This window comes from Euleptes europaea, chromosome 2 (genome assembly GCF_029931775.1).
Source record: "Euleptes europaea isolate rEulEur1 chromosome 2, rEulEur1.hap1, whole genome shotgun sequence".
Taxonomy (NCBI): Eukaryota; Metazoa; Chordata; class Lepidosauria; order Squamata; family Sphaerodactylidae; genus Euleptes; species Euleptes europaea.
This window is the reverse complement of record NC_079313.1, coordinates 47946132-47967801: the sequence shown is the minus strand read 5'-3', so window position 1 is coordinate 47967801 and position 21670 is coordinate 47946132. Positions and strand designations below refer to the sequence as shown.

The following is a 21670-nucleotide window of genomic DNA, read 5'->3' as shown; positions in this document are numbered from 1 at the left end:
GCAGAGCTTCAAAGGACGTATATTGAAAGACTCCCCAAGTTTTGTAAAGATTGGGTCAGGGGGGGCTGAGATATGGGCCCTGAAAGGGGTCCCCCCCACCCTTAATGTGTATCTCTCAGCAGAGCTTGCTGCCCACGCACAAAGCTCCCGGCCCGACAAACAGCTGATGAGAGCAAGGGCGGGGCAGGTGCTAAGAACTTTGCAAAGCAACACAACTGAAAAGCAACACCTTTGCAAACATGCAAAGGGCGGGGCAGGTGTGAAGAATTTTGCAAAACAATACAACTGCAAAGCAACACAAGCACGCAATGCAACACCTTTGCAACAGTGCAAAGCAACACCTGACACCTGGGAGTTTGCATACCATGGAAAGGGACAGAGGCAGCTAGCTATGCATAATGAGCAGGAGGGGGTGGAATTTCTCCTTTTGCATTGGACTTGGGACCAGGCAGATGCATTCTTTAAGTCACCATTTGAAAACCAGTTTTGAGCAAGCATCATAATAACCTAACTGATCTTATGAATGAGGAAAAACCTGAAGAATAAAAATGAAGCCCGCCCTCAAACCAGGGAGAGAGAGACTGGAGGGGGAACACACACCCCAGGCAGAACCGGCAAAAGCCCCCTTTGGCTTCCCCCCCTCACCCACAGAAACTGCTCCCTCCCCACACACACACACAGACTCTGCTTTCCCCCCCACACACACACACAGAAAAGAAAAAATATAGATTAAAGCCCCCAAAGGGGTCTTACTGTGGCTGTCTTCTGTTCCAGCAGGAGGGGCTGGGAGGCTGGGTAATCCAATATGATTCCATTTGTATCCAATATAAGATCCATATGTATGCATCTCTCGAGGGTGATCCATTCATCCCAATAGGGAAAAGGGGAAAGCCCATATCTCGGGGGGCCCTGACCCAATGTTTACAAAACTTGGGTGGTCTCTTAAAAAGCCTTGACTGAAGCTCCGCTGAAAGTCTGGGGTCGGCACACCCAAAAATGCGCCCCCTGCAGCCACGGAAAGAGAAAAGGGGGGGAGCCGATATTTCAGCCCCCACTGAACCCATCTTTACAAAACTTGGGTGGTCTCTTAAGAGGGATTCTCTGAAGCTATGATAAAAGTTTGGGGGCTGCACCCCCCAAAAAGCGCCCCTGCAGCCACGAAAATGGAAAAGGGGGGAGAGGAAAAAGGGGTGGAGCCCATATCTCGGGGGGCCCTGACCCAATGTTTACAAAACTTGGGGGGTATCTTAAGAAGCCTTGTCTGATGCTCCGCTGAAAGTTTGGGGTCGGCACACCCAAAAATGCGCCCTCTGCAGCCATGGAAAGAAAAAGGGGGGGAGCCCATATCTCGGGACCCCCTGACCCAATGTTTACAAAACTTGGGTGGTCTCTTAAGAAAACGTGTCTGAATATCCCCTGAAAGTTTGGGATCAGTACCCCAAAAAATGCGCCCCCTGCAGCCACAGAAAGGAGCGAATGTGCACAAGCACCCCCTCACACACACATGAGGATTTCCCTCTCTCTCTCTCTTTCCCCGGCCGGCCGCACATCAGCTGATTCCTCCAGTACTCAATCCTGACTGATTGGCCAGAAGAAGACCCAGCTTGGCCACCGATTGGCCGGGGGAGGAGAATGCTGCTTACTGAAGGTTATGCTGCTTACTGACGGCCCCGAATTGGCCGAATTTATTCGCGAACTCCCGAACTCGCTGAATTCGGCCCCCCCGGTTGCCCGCCAGTTTTGAGTTCGGTTCCTCCCGAACTAAAAACCGCCGAATCAAGGGAAATTCGGCTGATTTTCAGTTCGGGCCGAACCGAATTGACAGCCCTAATTAACAGATCACTTCAGGATACATAGTTCCATATTAACATACCACACCCTCATTAGCACATTATCTTGATACTTACAGGACAATGATTAGCACATTACCTTTGATACTTTTTGAAGGACAATGATTCAGCTCAAACCCAACCCCTTTCTGACTATATATTACTCTTCCTACACACTTGACACTGAGAGACACTGTCCTTCAGTGTTACTGCTCTGAAGATGCCTGCCACAGCTGCTGGCGAAACGTCAGGAAAGAAAATACCAAGACCATGGTCACACAGCCTGGATAACCTACGAGAACCAATGAACTCTGACCGTGAAAGCCTTTGACAATATTTTAAAATAAGTTTTCATTTCTCTAATTCACAGTTCATCCAGTGATCTGAATGCTTTCTTGTTCTAGCTTTCTTGTTGTATGCATTGTTCATAATAGGCTTAGCTGTGCAGCTTTTAATTTACTTGACAGAATTCATACTAGATCTTCTGCTCTAAATGTTGCTTTTTCCATCAATGCAGTTAATTACATAGCAAACTACTAAATTTTGCAGCAAAAGTTTATTGTTGTACATCTGTTTGCTTTCTTTCTGCTTTCTTCTTCTTTGTCCTGTTAGTACATATACCTTTCAAGTGAGAACTGTTAAGCTTCACATAATGAATCTATTTTGTGTCAGTACTGTTTAGTGTGTGTTGTGGAATACACTGTCAGTGGTCTTAGTGAAATGATATTTGATGGGAAAAATAAAGTTACTGTCCCTAACATCACTCAGTGAAATCACCTGCCATGGAAGTAAGCCTGTCTTTAAAATCTAATCAAATACCAGCCACGGAAATAAATGTAATCTAACACCCTCCTTTTAAATATATTTGTAGTGTTTCCCTTAAATGCCTTATGAGTTCTAATGTTTTAAAAAATAATTTCCATCTTTGCAATTACAGGAAACGTGTTTTTTTTACTCTTCAGCAGTGTGATATGTTTTCTGAAAGTCTAGAATGAATCATCAGAGTCACCGAAAGGCCACAAGTCCCCCATAACTGTCCTGATGAATCAACTAAGTTTAGGCTTCTAATGCAAAATGCTATTCTCATACAGAAAAGGTTTATGAAGCACCCCAGATTGAGGCAAATTAAAATAGCAAATTTCTAAATTGTCTAAAACATTTTAAAATGAAAAATTTCATATATCTACTGTTGCTGAATCTGTCATGCAGTAATGTAAGGAGTTGTAATATGCTTGCCCTCTTGGATTTAGTTATTCCAAAGCATCACCCAAGGAAAATCAGATTTCTAGATATGAACAGACATAGCAAGAACTCTATTTTCTCAAAAGGCACAATGTTATATTCTTCTGCCATATGCCACCAAGCTTCTGGAAAATGTTATTTTTAAAGCCCACATGAAAACATAAGAGCCATGCTGGATCAGCTCAAGGATCTATCTAGCTCGGCATTCTGTTTCCTGCAGTGACCAACCAGAAGCCTTGGAAAGATCACAGACATAGCAAGAAGTAGTCTCTTCTGGTGTTGCCTTCTGCAACTGATGTTCAGTGCCTTTGAAGATGCAAGATCCATTTAGGCATCATGGATGGATCTTTTCCAGTTAATCCTGTCTTCTCAGAATGTGACCAACCTACAATAGCCTCAGTTAGTCAATTTAGCTTCAAGGGACAGTTCAGGCTTGATTTGATCTAGAACCCATTAATTTGTCTTTTTGGCAGTCCACAGTATCCATAAAACTTTCTTCCAACACTGCATTTCAAAGGAATCTACTTTCTTCCTGTCAGCTGTCTTCATTGTTCAACTTTCACACCCATAAATAGTAATGGAGAATACTATGACATGAATTAACTTGATCTTGGTTGCCAGTGACACATCCTTCCACTTAAGAATCTTTTCTAGTTCCTTCATTGCTGCCCTTCTCATTCTTTACAGTCTTATATTGTGTTGTGACAAGGTCATCCACCAAAGCGGCAAGACCTGTTAAAATAAGTTCTTCTCCCCATGGGCAGCCCAATACTAACGGGGGGGGGGGTTTACTTACAATGGGCTCGGGGACAGATTAGCTGCACCACCTCCTGAGCGGTTTGCAGCAGCGGGGAAGCTAAAATAAAATGAAAGCCCCCTGAAACTCCTCCCTAGAGTGTCATGCAAATCAGGGTGTGTGTTCTCATCCAGCCTTCCTAGCTATGTACAGCACATGATGTCTAAAAGCAAACTGTAGGCAACAGTTAAAAATGGGCCAATTTACATTTACTGCTCAAAGTATACCTGTAGCAGCACTCCAAATGATAGATGCAGTTCTAGTTTCAGGTTCTGGGGCCAGATCAAACTATGATAAACTTAAGCCACAGTGAATGCCAGTGAGAGTATTACATCAAACCATGGGTAAAAACATAAGGATGGAATTCACAGAAAAGGGAGTAAATGCATGATCCCATGGTCCATTGCATGTATACTGTGAGGCAATGTTTAAAGTTTCCAGCTGTCTGTGATGCTGAAGATAGAAGAAGTTATTTTTATTCCTACCTGGATCTCTAGTTCTGCGATATGCTGCTGGAGTTCTGCCACAGCTGCTATGCTGTCTGCTTCTCGGAGTCTAACAGCCATCACCTCTTCCTTATTCTACAAACATGGAAAGTTTTAGAAAAAGTTTGCTAGCCAGCTTTTTCTTTAAGCAGTTGCAAATGTCTAGCCAATTTTCATTTCAACACAACCGGTCTGAAGCCAAACGGATACCAACCATTATGTGAACAAAATAAATGCCGTAAGAAGACTGATATATTGGCTTCATAGTGATTTTCTTAAGATACATGTTTCTTGTTCACCTTTTCCATTACTGAAGTTTATAGCCATAATTTTGCATTCAGTCGGACATTCTGTTGCTTTATTTAACAGTGTATGCATATCCTATATTCATTACATTTCCTTTATCCATTGTATGTACCTTGCATTCAATCTCTGCTTGCTTTCTCTTTGTTTCAGTAAGCTGAGCCAGAAGTCCTTTGTTTTGTGCAGAAAGATACTGGACCTTCTCTTGCAGACTGGCAATCTCTTGTTCTGCCCTCCGTAAATGGTTACTATTTATCTGGTTCTGACATTTAGGAAAAAAGGGGAATACATTAGCCTTAACCCAAGTCCAGGATATTTGTCATAGCAAATACCTAATGGCTTATGTATACTTTGTGTTTTTATTATTATGTTATTATTTATCATTTTTATTTATTTTATTCGACTTATAGCCCACCCTTCCCGGCAGATGCCAGGCTCAGAGTCGCTCACAGAATAATAAAAATACCATATATAATAAAAAGTCATAAACACATAAAAATCAGTTGTTAAAAAGGCCCTGTAGATAATAAAATATAGCATCAATAATTCACTGGCGCTTAACTTGTGATATCGGGCTATAGTAGGGTCTGCGACAGTTTGAACAGAATGCTGTGCCCGTAGATGAAGTGGGGCATTCCTGGCTGGGAGGAGTAGAATAGCTTGCACTGGCACAGCTGTCAAAGCAAACCCTTAGCATTTACACATTGCTGTAATTTCAGTGTTCACCCTAGAATGTTAGCAGATATAGATGGTCAAGCATTCTAGCTAGCTCTAGCAATGGGTGCCTGCCCTGATATTGCCAACAAAACACAACTAAAGACAAAAATAGTTGTTGCCGCATCCTTGAATCCTACTTGTCTGTCAAGCTGTATCTACCATAGCAGTGACTTTCAAGACTAGAGAATATACCTATCAGAAGAGCTGCCACACCAAAGTGCCCCCATGGCCATCTATAAGGTCTGCCCTCTTATCAAGTCCAGAGACAGCTTAAGGTAGATGGGTACTTGGTTCCATCTAAGCTGTGCAACCTCATCCTTGATGAACATCACCTTAATATAAGAAAAAAATGGGTGCTAGGAGGCAGCTGCTAGTAGTAGCAACAGGCACAGACAGGGTTGGCAGGATATCACACAGCCACTGGGGTGTGGGGGTGGAGGGGAGAATCTGCTACCACAAAGTTCCTGGAAGATCATACACCTCTGCATTACAAATACAGACAGAATGTTTGTCTCATATTTTCTCTTTATATAAGACCTAATTGTTTCAGAATGGCCACTAGCAGATCATGGATTCTATGACTACAGAAATAAGTTTCTCACAGGACTTTATCTCAGTTTCATGCACAAATACAGTGAATTAATAGGAATTTAATTGTGTGGAATATTCAGAAGCTGGCTTTTATGCATAAAACTGATTATTCCCACTCCTTTTCTTAACGTCCAGAATATCATATTGTGAACAGTAACATACCTACATAAATAGACTGAACATCACTGCTTGCAAGTTGAAATGGCCAAGTATTTGGTTTGATCAGAGTAATATATTGTGGAAAGTCTTGGAATGTGGACAAAAGTTACTACAAAAATATCAGTTTAGTTATGTTGATTTCTCCTTCCTGGGGTGGGGGGATGACTCAACTAAAAGTTAGGTTCATATAGAACAGCATGTGTTTTAGATGCATATGTTACACACACAAACGTTTACATGAAATGTTCAAGCAAGCAATCTTTATTCAAAGTAAGCTATTTGTACTTAATACTCTGCACCCACATCTGTCTATCTTGCTGGACATAAGTTGCCTGTGATCAAACAGAACAAGTACACCTCCTACTGGCTGAAGGGGTTAAGGAAGCTAGCTGCTCTTTGTTACATGACACTTAATTAAGTTAGATTAACTGATAATGTTTTCATTACCAGAGAATGAATATACTGGCAATATTTACTTTCTCTGGATTTACATTCAGTTTTATATTAAACAAAAAACACTGCCATGCCTCCATAGATAACCACAACCAACCACATAAATACACTAGGTACATTGTGAGTCAACCTTTTTAAGGCTAAAACAACTTTTTTTAAATTAGGAGACATTACATTTTCAAGAGCTGATAATACTTAAACCATTCACCTTGCTAGTCTGGAAAACAGAAGCTACATTAGGGAGTGTGCTTTTATAATGCAACAGAATATCTAGTACTACTAGAGTTCTCAAATGGTTAATTCCAAAATATCTATAATATAGACCTTCATCCATGAAATTCCACAGAACTGTAAAATGTGACCCTGAATTTTGAAGAAGTGATTTGGAGAAGTGGCCAACATGCTCTGGTAAGAGTGTAGATACATGTAATCACTTTTATCAGTAAGTAGCACGTTAAAATTAATAATTTGTATACATTTAAGATTGCAATCCCCAATTCAGGTGTTGCATTCTGGAAAGAGCCTTCTACCCTGAACACAGAATCATAGAATAGAATCATAGAGTTGGAAGGGACCACCAGGATCATCTAGTCCAACCCCCTGCACAATGAAGTAAATTCACAACTACCTTCCCCTCCCACACCCCCAGTGACCCAAATGCTCAGAAGATGGCCAAGATGCCCTCCTTCTCATCATCTGCCTAAGCTCATAGAATCAGCATTGCTGACAGATGGCCATCTAGCCTCTGCTTTAAAAATTCCAGGGAAGGAGAAGTTACCACCTCCCGAGGAAGCCTGTTCCACTGAGGAACCACTCTGTTAGAAAATTCTTCCTAACGTCTAGACGGAAACTCTTTTGATTTAATTTTAACCCGTTGATTCTGGTCCAACCTTCTGGGGCAACAGAAAACAACTCGGCACCATCCTCTATGATAGCCCTTCAAGTTGCACACTGGTATTCACCATGGAAATCTAGTTGCTTATTAACATTTAATTTTTAAGAGGATAATTCAGAGAACAGTTATTGGAAATGAATGGAGTCACGCTGAAAGTGGAATTCAAAGAGAAACCAAGAACACAAGAAAGGCAGATTTCAAAGTTGGTACCACAGCACAATTGATAGCGTTACTTTCTAACATGTAATATTCTTCAAACCATTTGTATTCTTACCTGTGTTTCTGTTTCCATCACTCTTTGTTTTACCTCTTTCAGCTCTGCTTGAGTTTCTGCTTCTCTAAGTCTGACTGTCATGAGTTCATCTTGCAATTCATTTACAGTGTTCTTTCTAGGAGGATCTTTCCATCTTCCACTGGTGCGAACTAGATGGCGCTAAAAACATTGCTATTTTTTAATAACAGAACCCATCTTGAAAATCATGTATGTTCCCACTATAGAACTGGTCCACGAAGACTCCTCATGAAAGCTTGCAAAGACAAAGGAGCCATCCTCAGATTCATCTTTCAAACCGATTGTGTACACTTCTGAGAGACGTATAAGGAAGCTGTTCCCAAGCTTCAATGTTCATAAAGACTTACTTGAGATTAAGTCTTAGTACCTAGTGGAAGATACTTCTCAGTAAACAGGCTGAGAACTAGACTGCAAGCCTTTCTGCTTAGAAATCTTCACGTCCCCAGAAAGTATGAACAAAGAATGAAGAATACCAGTGCAATCCTACACCCTTCTAAATCCATGCAAGCAAATGGATTTGGAAGGGAGTAACTGCTTAGGTTGCACTACATACCTGCTAAAGGACCAGAACACATTGGCGGGGGGTGATTTCTGGCATCTAAGAGCAGTTCTTATATTCATTTGCTATCCTTCCTTGTGGACCCTTTCTCCATGCATATCAGCTCCCCTCTAAATCCCATTTATACAATGTATTATTAAATAGTAGTGTTTTCTCATCATCATGACACATTCTAGACTTACCTGCCAGTGTTCTTCCAAATCTTTAACTTGCTGTCTAAGTTCTTTTAGACCCATCAGAGCTTCAGCTTCTCTTAGCTTCACTGCAATCAATTCTTCTTGAAGTCTAGCAATATTATTCTCATCAGGCAAAGAACTATTTCTCTGAAACAAGATAACCTCTTAAGAAATTGACTGCGCAGAGAGGTTGTTGGCACTGTATGATTCATAAACAGAACTGAAAGAGGCTCAAGGCTCATCTTGCCCAAACTGGTCTGTAAGTACAGTATATTTTTGGATTTCTAATTACCTTTAATGACATTCAAGAAACTAAACATGGGCAGAAAAGGGCTTCAGAAACCTAACGTAGAGAAAACAAAGATAACCCCCCCTCCCCGCTAGTAGGAAATATTTGTTCTGGACAGCAAGTCATTTAAGTATTCACAGCAGAATAAAGAAAACACACACCAAACTAGTATTAATTACGGATTTAAAAGCCCTCTTTCCATTTTATAACAAGGCCTGTATATTTTGCACTAGGCTTGGGTAAAGGCAGCTGCTGACCTGCCTCTATAGGGTCACAACTGATATTTCAAGAGGCACAATTTCTTAAACCTCCTTTGTCATAAGGACTGAGTATCAGCTAGGTCTTTATATGCACCTCTTGTGATAAGACTCTGAAAACCAGTATTAGTTAAAATAGAAGAAGTAATTAGCAACCTTCTTGTGAATATTTATATATACTCAATACATACTTTAGACACTCAAATAAAAGATAGAACTGTATGTCCCTCTAATTCACTCCAGTTTATTGGGACATTGTCACAAGACACCTGCTTACAGGTACCAATATTGCTTGCAAGTCAGGTCCTCATCACATGTGCATTTACATGCGAATGAATAACTTCCTATTAAAAAAAAGGAGAATTGACTTGCCTCCCATCGAATGTGAATTTTATACACGACAAAGGCATGCTCTTGAAATGATACATTTTTATCATTTCCATTTCATAATTTTTTCTGTGCATTTTGGTACTTTGATATTATATTTATGATCCAATAAGTTTGCAGTAAAAGACTCTTATGTTCTTCTATTTTTAGAATGCATTTTTATACTATGACAGTATGCATTTTTTTGAAGTTCCCCGGAAGAAGATGCCTCAATTTGCGAATGCTTCCTGTTTAGTATTACATGTCAACAAGAAGGATGTTGATCAAAGAACAGCTAAGGGTGTGTTGGAAACAATGTCCCATAAACAAAAACATGCAACTAGCCTTCATCTGCCTCTCCAACTTGCAAAATAGGATGAGGATTCCAAAAGGGGAAAAACATATTATTTTTGGACAGGTGGCACTGCATTACGACAGCTAGTAATTGGAATTTATCCAAAGCAGGTAGACACCCCCCCCAATCAATAATTTGCAGGCCCACTGTTCATCTGCATACTGCAGAGCGGACATTTATTTACTTCTCTGGAAGTCTACATTGTCCTCATATACTTGTTAGCCTTGTATGCTAATGCAGGCAGATGCAAAAAGGTTTGTGATGATCTGAGACTTCCACAGTTGCATTACAAGCTTAAATGTTAGAGATGATATTCCTCTAGCTGAAGATTGCAAGCCACATCAGACATAGGAATTAGAAATGGGGAGGGGGGGAGAAGAAGAGTGGTGGAAAGAAAGATAGGGCAGGATTTCTAGACCCAAGCTTGAGAGTTCTGTACTAGTTTCCAGTTATAGTTTTTACTCCCTACAAATCAAGAAAGCAATCAGAGATCCCACAATCATTTCATGCTAAATGCTGTGTTCTGTGACTGCATTTACTGTATAAAACAGGTCATGAGAATGACTCATTACTTATAAACAGTCCCATGAACAAAACTGCCAAGAACACTCCAGCAATATGGGTAAAAAAAGATATACCACAGCGTAATTATATTCCTATACCAAAGGGTGTCTGGACATGCCTCAGAGCAATGCTGAAAGAATAAAAAAGAAGTAAGCTTTGTGTACCTGATGGCATTATTTAATGATAACAGCAATGTCGGAAGAATTTAACGGATAATAAATTTTAAAAGTGCATTACAATATGCAACTTTTCCCTTGTGTGTGTTTGTACTTTTTGAAATGTAGTGCTAAGCTGCAGCAAGGAACACACTTGTAAAAGGCAAAAAGTGACCCCACCATGGATGAGTGGAGAAGGATCTCACAAATTACAATGACAAATAATTTAACTTATTTTTAAAAAGATATAGGAAGGGAAAGCCTACATTAGAAACTGGCAATTTTTCATGAGTTTCCAGAATAGCATTAAACCACAGGAAAATGTTAGATGACAGGTGTTAGTGATATTATATTTTTGCATGAGGTATTCCTAGGTTGCATGATTTTTATTTTTTATTTTGAATGCGTGTAAGAAAACATTGAGAAATTGATTAAATATGCAGAATACAAACAGATGACAGGAGATAATGTAGAACGCATTTTATTATTTGTCCTGTATCAGTTGTTATACTTTACATTTGATTTTATTTATATGTTTAATTAAGACAAAAATTAAAATTATAAAAATTTTAAAAGACAAAAAATTGTCAAAAACTCAGCTGATCCACAGGATTCAAAGCAAGCAATCCAGAGAATCATACAACAAATTCTGGAAATCTATGGGAATTCCCAACACTTTATTTGGGGCTACATGGCAAGCTGCTTCTGCAAGTCAAGGAAATTTCTAGAGTAGTTTGCATAGCAAAACGGAGACCCACTCTTTAAAAGGATTTTATAGTAAGTTATGCCATGTCTCAAGGACTCATAAGACTGACTAGAGAGAAACTCTGGTTCATTCTACAAAGCATCCTGGTTTGACCTGCCTGTTCCATCTCAAGAACCTTATCTTGCATTTCCTTCAAGGCACAATGGGATTCTGCTTCACTCAGCCTCGCTTGCACCAACTCTTTTTCCAACTGCAGCACGAAGTCTTCACTATAGCGGGAACTGCATTTATGCTATAAAGTGAGCAAATCCAATATTAGTATTACGTAAGTAAAGCCCAAACAGTAACACATATATTTAGTGCCCTACGTGCTCAGAAATCAAAAGTGACAACACAGGATTCCCCACCTCCCACACCGCAAAAAAGACATTAGGTGTGACACTTGGAGAATGGTAGCTTACTATGCAGTCCTTCTAACAAATCTCTACCCAGACTTACAGCATCACTGCATGCAAACATAGGATTGTAGATACCACTAAGAAGCAGTCAGATACCATCAGCCTGAATTGAACTTGAAGAATTCAATCCTTCGATGATTTTTCATAATACTCCAAACCTGAGATTCAATACATTCTAGCTCATTCTGAAAGTAGCACTCTTTGTTTACCTGACCCAATCTTCATGACAGGACAGACATATTTTAAGACTTAAATATATTTACTTCTCCAGCTAGCTGTTAAGTAATTGTGTGTGTTTTTTTCACCCAAGTATAGATAATTTGAGTCAGCCAGTCTGCTGCGGTGACTAATGAAAGGCCAGCCTTGTGCTCCAAGGCCATCTTTATTTGGAACCTAGAACTACCCTCTTCTTAAAACCACCAGAGTGTAAAAGAGTACTCATGATAAGTAAGATGCTTCTTTTCACAGTTACGGACAGATATGTATTTCTCCTATTGTTATTAATGCTGAGGTTAGAGGATGAGCAGCTAATCGCCAACGTGCATCTTGCCTGGGTCTCGCTAACATCCAGTGGCATACATAAGGTGTTAAATTTGATGATGTTTCCCCACTCACTGCAAGTGACTATCAATGACCTGGGGATGGGGAAACTCTGAACACGACGGTATCTCAATGCACACATCCAGGATGTGACAGAAAGGGCAGGAAGACTCATCAAGCCCACAGATTATTACCCTTTCTTGCCCATTCATGTGGGAACAAATGATATTGCCTGACACAGCCCAGAACATATTAAAAGAGACTATGAGGATCTGGGTAAGAAAGTGAAGGACCTGGGGGCACAGGTTGTAATTGGTTGACAGATCATACCCAAAGAGTGCTTGTTCCTCAACCACTTGGAAAGGAGTGACTAGTAGAGTGCCTCAGGGATCTGTCCCGGGCCATGTGTTGTTCAACATCTTTATAAATGATTTGGATGAAGGAATAAAGGGGATGCTTATTAAATTTGCAGATGATACTAAATTGGGAGGGGTAGCAATCACGGTAGAAGACAGAGCCAGGATACAGGATGATCTTGTCAGGCTGGAGAATTGGGCCAAAACTAATAAAATGCATCTCAACAGAGATAATGTAAAGTTCTACATTTAGGTAGGAAAAAAACAAATACATAATTATAGGATGGGGGAGACTTGTCTTAGCAGTGGTGTGTTCGAAAAGGCTCTTGGGGTCTTAGTAGACCAAACACTGAACCTTCATCAGTTCCAGTCCTCTGCATATCTAGCAGTCTCCAGGCACAGTGAAGTAATCCAAATTATTTACACTTAATACTACTCATTCTCCACTCCCACTGTGATATGGAACCTAATAAAGATCAAGTGCATTTGTCTACCAGCTTTCATCTGTGGAAATAACTCAGGGTGTTGATTCAGTGCTTAACATAATGCAAATTATACTGTCTTTATACAGACAAGAGTTGGAACTCCTGAAAAGGTGCCTGGAGAAGGTACTGGGATAGATGAGCGCCAATAAACTGAAGCTCAATCCAAACAAGACTATGGTGCTGTTGGTCAATAGAGAAGCTGCTTGGGGAATGCAGAGCCAGCCTGTCTTGGAGGAGATGGCACTCCCCCTGAAGGAGTGTGGGGGTGCTACTGGATCTTTCAGCACAGGGGTGATATAAACTCTGTGACCAACCCCTGACAATAGCCTGGCCACTGCATTGGACCAGTTGAAGTTTCCAAACCATTTTCAAAGGCAGCCCCACGTAGAGCACATTACAGTAGTCTACCTTAGATGTGATGAAAATGTGGATCACTAAGGCCAGATCATGCCTTTTGATCAATAGCCGTAGCTGGCAAAAAAGCCAGAGCTGGTAAAAGGTGTAGGCCAGGATCCATAAGTCGGCTGCGACTTGGGCACTTCACACACACACACACACACACACAGGTATGCTTAGAATTGCAACCTGAGTTTAAAAAGCTATGATTCCTGTTATTTCCACTAGGTGGCGCCCTGCAATTTTGGAAACCATTATTTCCCTGAAACAGTCACAAATCTAAAAAGCTGTATCAGGCAGCTTCCATTTGTCAGTCTTAATAAGCTACAACTTGAACATCAGAATTGCTCAAGGAGGGAGCCATGATAAATTTGGGGGAGAGGCTGTGGCTCACTGGTAGAGCATCTCCTTGGCATGCAGAAGGTCCCAGGTTCAATCCCTGGCATCTCCAGTTAAAGGGACTAGGCAAGTAGGTGATGTGAAACACTTCTGCCTGAGACCCTGGAAAGCTGTTGCCAGTCTGAGTAGACAATACTGACTTTGATGGACCAAGGGTCTGATTCAGTATAAGTAGGGTTGCAAGCTCCAGACTGGGAAATACCTGGAGGTTTTTGGGGCGGAGCCTGAGGAGGGCGGGGTTTGGGGAGGGGCTTCAATGCCATCACGTTCAATTGCCAAAGTGGCCATTTTCTCCAGGGAAACTGATCTCTATCGGCTGGAGATCAGTTGTAATAACGGGAAATCTCCAGCTAGTACCTGGAGGTTGGCAACCCTAAGTATAAGCAGCTTCATGTGTGAAAGGGGAGATCCCCCTTACACCTGCAGGTTCCTACTTCTTCTTCCTGTTCATTTGTGCCCCCTGTTGCTTCCCCCACCATCCTCCACCTTCTGATTTCTTCCTGCAACCCCTTTCATAATTGCTGCTTCTCTCACTCTAGCATGCTTACATCCTCTTTCCTTCACATGGTTCATCCTTCTACTGCTTCTGTCATGGCCTTGTCCCTTTGGTTGTCTGCCTGCTGCCTTTATTTCCTTCTTATACCTCTCTTTCCCTTGCTTGCAGGCTCGGCTAGCCTGCCTGCTGCATCCACTGCCAGCTCTTCCTGTTGTTTTTATTATCACTGCTCCCCCCTCGTTCCTATTTTCCTGGTGGTGGTTTAATACTAGAACGCGGGGTGATCAGGTGAAGCTGGAGGGTGAGAGATTCAAAACTGATAAAAGGAAATATTTCTTTACACAACGCATAGTTAAATTGTGGAACTACCTGCCCCAGGATGTGGTGATGGCTGCCAACTTGGGAGGCTTTAAGAGGGGAGTGGACATGTTTCTTGGAAGAGAGGGCTATTCATGGCTACTAGTAAAAATGGATACTAGTCATGATGCATACCTATACTCTCCAGGATCAGAGGAGCATGCCGAATATATTAGGTGCTGTGAAACACAGGCAGAATGGGGCTGCTGCAGTTGTCTTGTTTGTGGGCTTCTTAGAGGCACTTGGTTGGCCACTGTGTGAACAGACTGCTGGACTTGATGGGCCTTGGTCTGATCCAGCATGGCTTTTCTTATGTTCTTATGTTAAGGCTGCCTGCAATGTTTGTGGGGTTGCTAGGCAACCTTCGAAATGGTGGCAGAGATCTTGTGACATACCATTGCATTATTTCATTTCCCCCAGTATACTATAGTTTTGGCTTAAATTTTTTTATTATCTTCACCAAGGTACAGAGGGGGAGTGAAACAGCATAAGAAAGCAAGACTGAACTGTTCAATGGCAACAATACAGCAGCAATTTGTGCATAGCAATCCTATGGAAACCATTCATTTGGTTCAACCCTCTCGTTTGGTTCAACCCTCACGTTGTATTATTTAAGCTAAGTAAGTAAAATTACTTTTAGTCTAAGCTGTTTCCTTCCACTTGGCTACTCCACAGCAAACCAGATGCAAACGGAAAAGGGAAAAACTAAGAAGTAGGAGTGGCTAGGGAAACATGGAGGCTGAATTTCTGGAAGAGAGTAAGAGGCAGAAGGAGGAAAATCATATCCCACCTGTCTTGACAAGGAGGTTCCAGCAATTTTGTGCTCTTGGTACTGGAAGAAGGTTCTAGGGCACAACCAACAACAAAAATGGAGGCTTGCAATGCCCTTCTTGTGCACCTGAATTTAGCCGAGTGCCACAGGAAACCCAGTATTTACCCAATATGGTACAGATCCACAAAGGTATTGGACCAAAACCTTCAAACCTAGTTGCCCATCAGCAAACTTTGCGTTGCATTCCTATTCATGCATCTTTCAATCTAGGACACTACTGGTGCAAATTCAAGATCCAGGCTGCAATAGGAATGAGTAACTAACCTATGGTAGAAGGGGCACCTGAATAAATATAAGAAGTGTATCCAAAACAGGTGACATGGATCTGCTGATAGTAGGTCAGGAGATGGGTGAGTTACCCTTCCTGGTTGTTACATTGAGGAATTATTTCAAGAGTTTATTACCCTGCAATCTTGAGACTATTTATGGCCAAAAGAGGAGAGGGGCTTAAAGGATCAAAGAAGCTTTACTGATCAATGTTTTTCTGGTGTATTCAGGCAGTTGGCTGCTCCCTGCTGGGTATCTAAAGGAATTACTACCTTTATGTGAAAGACCATTATTTTAATATCAAAGTAGTTGCTTTTCCTTGGGAACTCCACCAAGTCTGTAGATAAATTCTCCCCTATTTGAATATAGTTTTATTTTGGTCATTTTTCAATCCATATTTTTTGGCCACATTCAGAGTAAGATACAATGAGGGTGCAAGATATTCTGCAGAATGTTATGTAATAGATACTGTGGCACTGGTTTATGGAAGAGTAGCATGGCCCAGCTGGGAAAGGCAAAATGTTTGGTTCAGGAGAAGGCCTAAATTGTGTTGCACCTGCACAGGAATGGCTGCGCACAGCTGCTCTGGACATACCAGGGCCACATTTTCATACCCTTGCCTACAACATCCTTGGGGCAGGTTACACAGGAAGCCAGTAGATAAATGTCCTGAATCAACACATGCCATCAGTGCCACAAATAAGACTGCTTTAAAGGGTAGCCATGTTGGTCTGCAATAGAACAGCTAGATTCGAGCCCAGTAGCACCTTAGATTTTTGGGGTATGAGCTTTCGAGAGTCAAGGTATCTGATGAAGAAAGCACTGTCTCTCGAAACCTCATACCCTGAAAACCTTGTTGGTCTCTAAGGTGCTACTGGACTCGAATCTAACAAATAAGATTAACTATGGAAAACAGAAGAAATGGATTGTCAATGCTATTTTGACACATGTATGTCCCAACTGCTTTTTAAACTCAAGACAAACTTCAAGTATACCTAGTTAATTTACATCCTGCTCTTCATCCAAGGAGCTCAGGATAATATACAGGGGTCTCCCTTCCCCATTTTATTTTCACAACACCGTGAGGCACGTTAGGCTGAGAGCATGTGACCACCCAAGGTCACCCAGGAAGCCTGATAATGGAGTACCTCAACATGGGTCTCTAACACCCTAATCTGACATTCTAGCCACTACAACACACTGGCTATTCCACAGGAAGAGGAGAAAAGAGGAAAAGGAGAAATATGACTCCCTAACAATGAACATATTGCTATGCTGCACATACAACCAGATGTGACCCTAAGAATATTTACTTGAAAGAACATCCCATTGGTATCAGTTCCCGAATAAATAAAGTTAGCAAGAGGCTGCAAGTATATGGTTATCTAATGATTAAGAATACTAGACTTGTTCAATTTGATCCATTTTTTATGAATGCAAATAGCACAACAAGCAATCCATTTGGAAGAACCACACAGAGACCATGTCATGACCATTAAAAATAAACACAATTGAATGAGAATGAAGTGCTACCAGGTGCCTTACCCATTGCTGCTGCTGCTGGAGCTCCCTGATGGTATTCTCAGCATGCTCCAGTTTAGTAATGGCCTCATCACTCTGTTGTTTGATGGTGGCCAGCTCCCGTTTTATGAGGTAGTTTTCCTCAGCCTCTTGGGCCCTTGTCACTTGTCCCTTAGGACATAATTTTCTTTTTAAAGCAATTGAAGGACCGATCCAGGAAAGACTGATAGCTTTATACAATTACTCTGCCATATTGTTAAAATCTTGCAAATCAGCATTGAACCATCAAAGCCAGTATTTTAAGTTTTAGTCAAGTATAGCAGCTTAGTAACTGCATCACATTAAAATGTTTAGTACCCTCCCACTGCAAGGTCAATTGTGTACTTGCATTCAATAAAATTGTTCATGCATGTATTACTCCACTGTGCATGCACATGTTTACTACCAGTTTGCAGTGGACTACAGAATTAGTGTTAATGCAGAATTAGAGCTGACCAATTACTAGAATTTCAGGTGCCATTAGACGTAACGTGCAGGCGTGAATTTAAATTTTATTCTAACGATTATTAAATAGTTTTTTTTTAAGTAGCTAGGGTAGATATTTAATTTAAAATGCATGTAGTGAACATGCATTAAAAACAAAGTTTTTTTGAGGGTGGGAAAGAAGTTTTAGGGTGAAATACTAAAGAAGTATACCTGTATCAATCTATCTGCCAAGGAAGCACTTTCCTACAAAAAGGAAACATTCAGATAGGAATAAGAGAAGAGGGAAAACAAAATGACAAAATCAAGAGTGGAGAATTATGCCCAAATTCTACCTACTTTCCATATTTATACAATAAGCTTCATGTATATATCTTTCAAACTTTAATGAAGGTACAGTTAACCTACAGCCAAGCATTTCATCAGCACAGGGAATATACTGAAGGTGTGACTGATTCAGGAAGGGAACATTCCAAATTCAACATAACTTGTTTAAAAATGGGATTGCTTTTCCTTTCTCCTTAGACAGCAGTTCTTTGCAGAGGGAATTATAATGTTTCAGGCAGCACTCATCTGTCACAAGTGTTACTAAGTGAAGTGAAACAAGGTAGAATTTGAGCACATTTAAAGTACTGCTAACAAAGGACAGAGACATTTGTGCAATAGCAGAATCTAAGAGATGACAGTTCAGTGATGCAGATATGAACAACCAAAATATGCTAGTTATACTGTTATAATTTCAGCCAGCTCTAGTAGTAATTCCATTTGTGATTTTACATTTTAGCTCCTGATAACTAGCATTTTAAAAAGAAAGTAAGAAGTCTTCCTAGAGAACAAAGCATCTGAGAAGATTTCTGTCTAATGAGGTTCACTTCAACATTGAAAAGATATTAGATATTACCGGTAATGGTTTTCCTACTGCTCTGTAACCCCACAGACCCAGGGCAACAACTGCTAGCTCATATATTATACTAAAATGTATCAGCATGGTTAGAAGTATTTCAATCTGCATAAATCAGGTAGAGAAATTAGGTATCCTGATGTTGAGTCTGAACTCACATTGAAATGAAATGACCTAAGAATAGGATTTTCATCATATTCTATTTCCCCCCCCCCAACATTTTAATCTTTGCACTTCAATCCCCTTTTGCTTTACTACCTCCACTTTCCAACAAAAAGGAAATGTTCAAATAGGAATAAGAGGGAAAACAAAATAACAAAATGACAAAATCAAGGGGAGAATTATGCCCAAATTCTACCTACTTTCCATATTTATACAATAAGCTTCATGTACATATATTTCAGTCTTTAACGAAGGTACAGTTAACCTACAGCCTTATAGTACTGGGCAACTGTAACAAAACCTGTAAAGCAACAGCCACCTAAAGGCTGAAGTGCTAGAGACTGGAATGAGAAAAAGGAAGCCTGTGTATTCCTATCCAGCATTTTCAATCCCAAACTAAAGGAGGTTAGGCAGTACAGCATGCTCCTTAATAGGATGAGTGGCAGTATGGCAATAAAGGGGAAGAGAAGTACTGCCACACAGGAGGACAGAAAGAATGTATTTGAAGAATCTTCCTGTGAAGGCCATTAGGGAGTGGGGTGGAGTAAATAATCACCATCCAGGGATGGAGGTTTCTACACAAAGACAACCTAAGTGACTCCTGCTTTGGGAATCAAAAGTGCAGTCTCCTAGCAAAGGTTAGGCAGGCAACCTGATACATAACTTATAAAAGGAATGTAATGAAGATTATAGGTTAGTCACCTGGCAAACCTTCCAAAGTAGAGAGCTGCTCTGAAAGAAACTGCCCTCTTTATAAGAATGCGATGTTACCCTGTCAGGATACAGAAAACGTAAAGCCCTGAAAGCTATTCATAAGCATTCCTTAAGTGACCTGTATACAGTGGCTCTATTAGAAAGTGTGTGTGTGGGGAGGGAGGGAAGACAGGACACATGAATTTTCTTACCGTGAACTCCTGTTCTCAGGAAAGGAAAGTGAGTATTCTTTGAGAGTACCCCCCCTGCCATTGAACCAGAAAGCAGGACCATTGTTGAGTGGCTTATTTCTACAAGAAGTTGAATCGCCTTCTTTGTGAGCAGATTTCTTTCCCCGGTGCCTCAACAGGGTTGATGGTTGCAACCTGTCTCTGCACCTCCTCATGAATTCTAGGGCATGTCATAGTAACTCTCTCTGAGGTTATTTTGGTGCCACTGGTAAGCACAAGGTAGTAGATTGCCACCTAAGGAATGGGAGTCCCTCTAAAGTACAGAGGTCATTCATTCACAAGGATCTAGAATTCTGCCTCTACTGGAGAAGAGTATTATTCTTGGTCTATAGGTAGGTTTGGGCTGCTTCTTTCACTTGAGGAATGACTAAAAGAGATAAAGGAATCAAGTTCTTTGAAATATCTACACTTTTTATATGTTCCAACACAAGAAGGTAATCTGATCTCCTTAGATCAGTGGTTCCCAACCTTTTTCGAGTCACGACCCCCTTTTACAATTGCCAAGTAACCTGCGACCCCCGCAACATTTGCATAAGGCCATAAAATGACATTTTCAATAGGATAAAGAAAACACATTAAAAATAGATTTTTCAGAATATAATTCCAATGTAATATTTAATTAACTAATTTCATTAAATAATTAATTAATATTTAATGTGATGGTTGAGCTTGTATCTGGGTAACCAGCTTCAAAATTCGTGGCTGAGTGTTTGTTAAAGCCAACCTCATGCCATTTTCAACATCCTCAATAGGTAAAAGGTAAAGGTCCCCTGTACAACCACCGGGTCATTCCTGACCCATGGGGTGATGTCACATCCCGACATTTACTAGGCAGACTTTGTTTTATGGGGTGGTTTGCCAGTGCCTTCCCCAGTCATCTGCACTTTACCCCCAGCAAGCTGGGTACTCATTTGACCGACCTCGGAAGGATGGAAGGCTGAGTCAACCTTGAGCCAGCTACCTGAAACCAACTTCCCTCGGGATCTAACGCAGATCATGAGCAGAGCTTGGACTGCAGTACTGCAGCTTACCACCCTGAACCACGGGGCTCATTCGCATTTCTTAAGAGCCCCTTTAAGGTGACCTTTTGTATTTGCTTCGCCCCGCATCGAAGCATTTACTGAAGGAACCATGAAAAATCACAGCAGCGGCTTAGCTATCAAACGACCATTGCTAACGGCTATGCAAAGGAAGGAGCAGGCGAGCGGGGTGGTGGTGATGGTGCTGGTGGAATTTGTTTGACTTTCTGCTCTTCCATCAGGACCTTGAATAGCGAGCGTCAAAACCAACCCTGCATAAATGGCCCGCCCTGAGATCTGCCCCAGTCGGGCAAAAAACCAGCCAATGTGTCAAACTGCAGCAAAGGGACCACTAGTTCAAATGACTCGGGCGACCGCCGAAGCCGGGGCCCCTGCTCCCTTCCATGCAAAACGGCGCGTCTACATCACCTGAGGACACGAGGGAGCGCGCCTTTCCCCGCGCCACGCGGTCCAGAGTTCACTCCTCCTCCTCGTGAGTCGGCGGGGTGGGGCAGGGCGCTGGGAGTGATGGACGGGGGCAAACAATGGGCGGCGGCGGGCCAGTTGCACTGAAGCGCCTGTGAGCAGCTGGGGGCGGCGAGGGGAGGCCGGCTGCTAGTCGCTGCGGCCCCGCGACTGTGGGTAAAGGGAGGCGCGAGCGAGGCTCCGGGCACAGGCGTCTGCTGCCGCCTCGGTGACCCTCCTCCTCTTTCTCGCCTCACTCTGGGTTGCTTTCCTGCGCGACGTGGCGATGACCCCCCCAGAAAACACTTCGCGACCCACAGGTTGGGAACCACTGCCCTAGATCAAGCTTTGGAAGGCCCCATACCCTTTAATTGCTAAGAGGTCTTTCAAATCTACCATT

At 41.6% G+C, this 21670-nt stretch overlaps 1 protein-coding gene across 1 annotated transcript in view; it reads right to left on the bottom strand.

The window, feature by feature from the left end:
- LOC130473537 (divergent protein kinase domain 1A) overlaps positions 1-21670 on the bottom strand; it is a 141833-nt gene that overhangs the window by 25910 nt on the left and 94253 nt on the right. Inside the window, exons 13-19 of the mRNA XM_056845080.1 lie at positions 17993-18025; positions 17321-17467; positions 11347-11481; positions 8504-8644; positions 7745-7903; positions 4771-4917; positions 4353-4448 (exon numbers count right to left, since the gene is read on the bottom strand). Of these exons, the coding sequence (XP_056701058.1) occupies positions 4353-4448; positions 4771-4917; positions 7745-7903; positions 8504-8644; positions 11347-11481; positions 17321-17467; positions 17993-18025 (858 nt within the window). The remainder of the gene's footprint in view (positions 1-4352; positions 4449-4770; positions 4918-7744; positions 7904-8503; positions 8645-11346; positions 11482-17320; positions 17468-17992; positions 18026-21670) is intronic.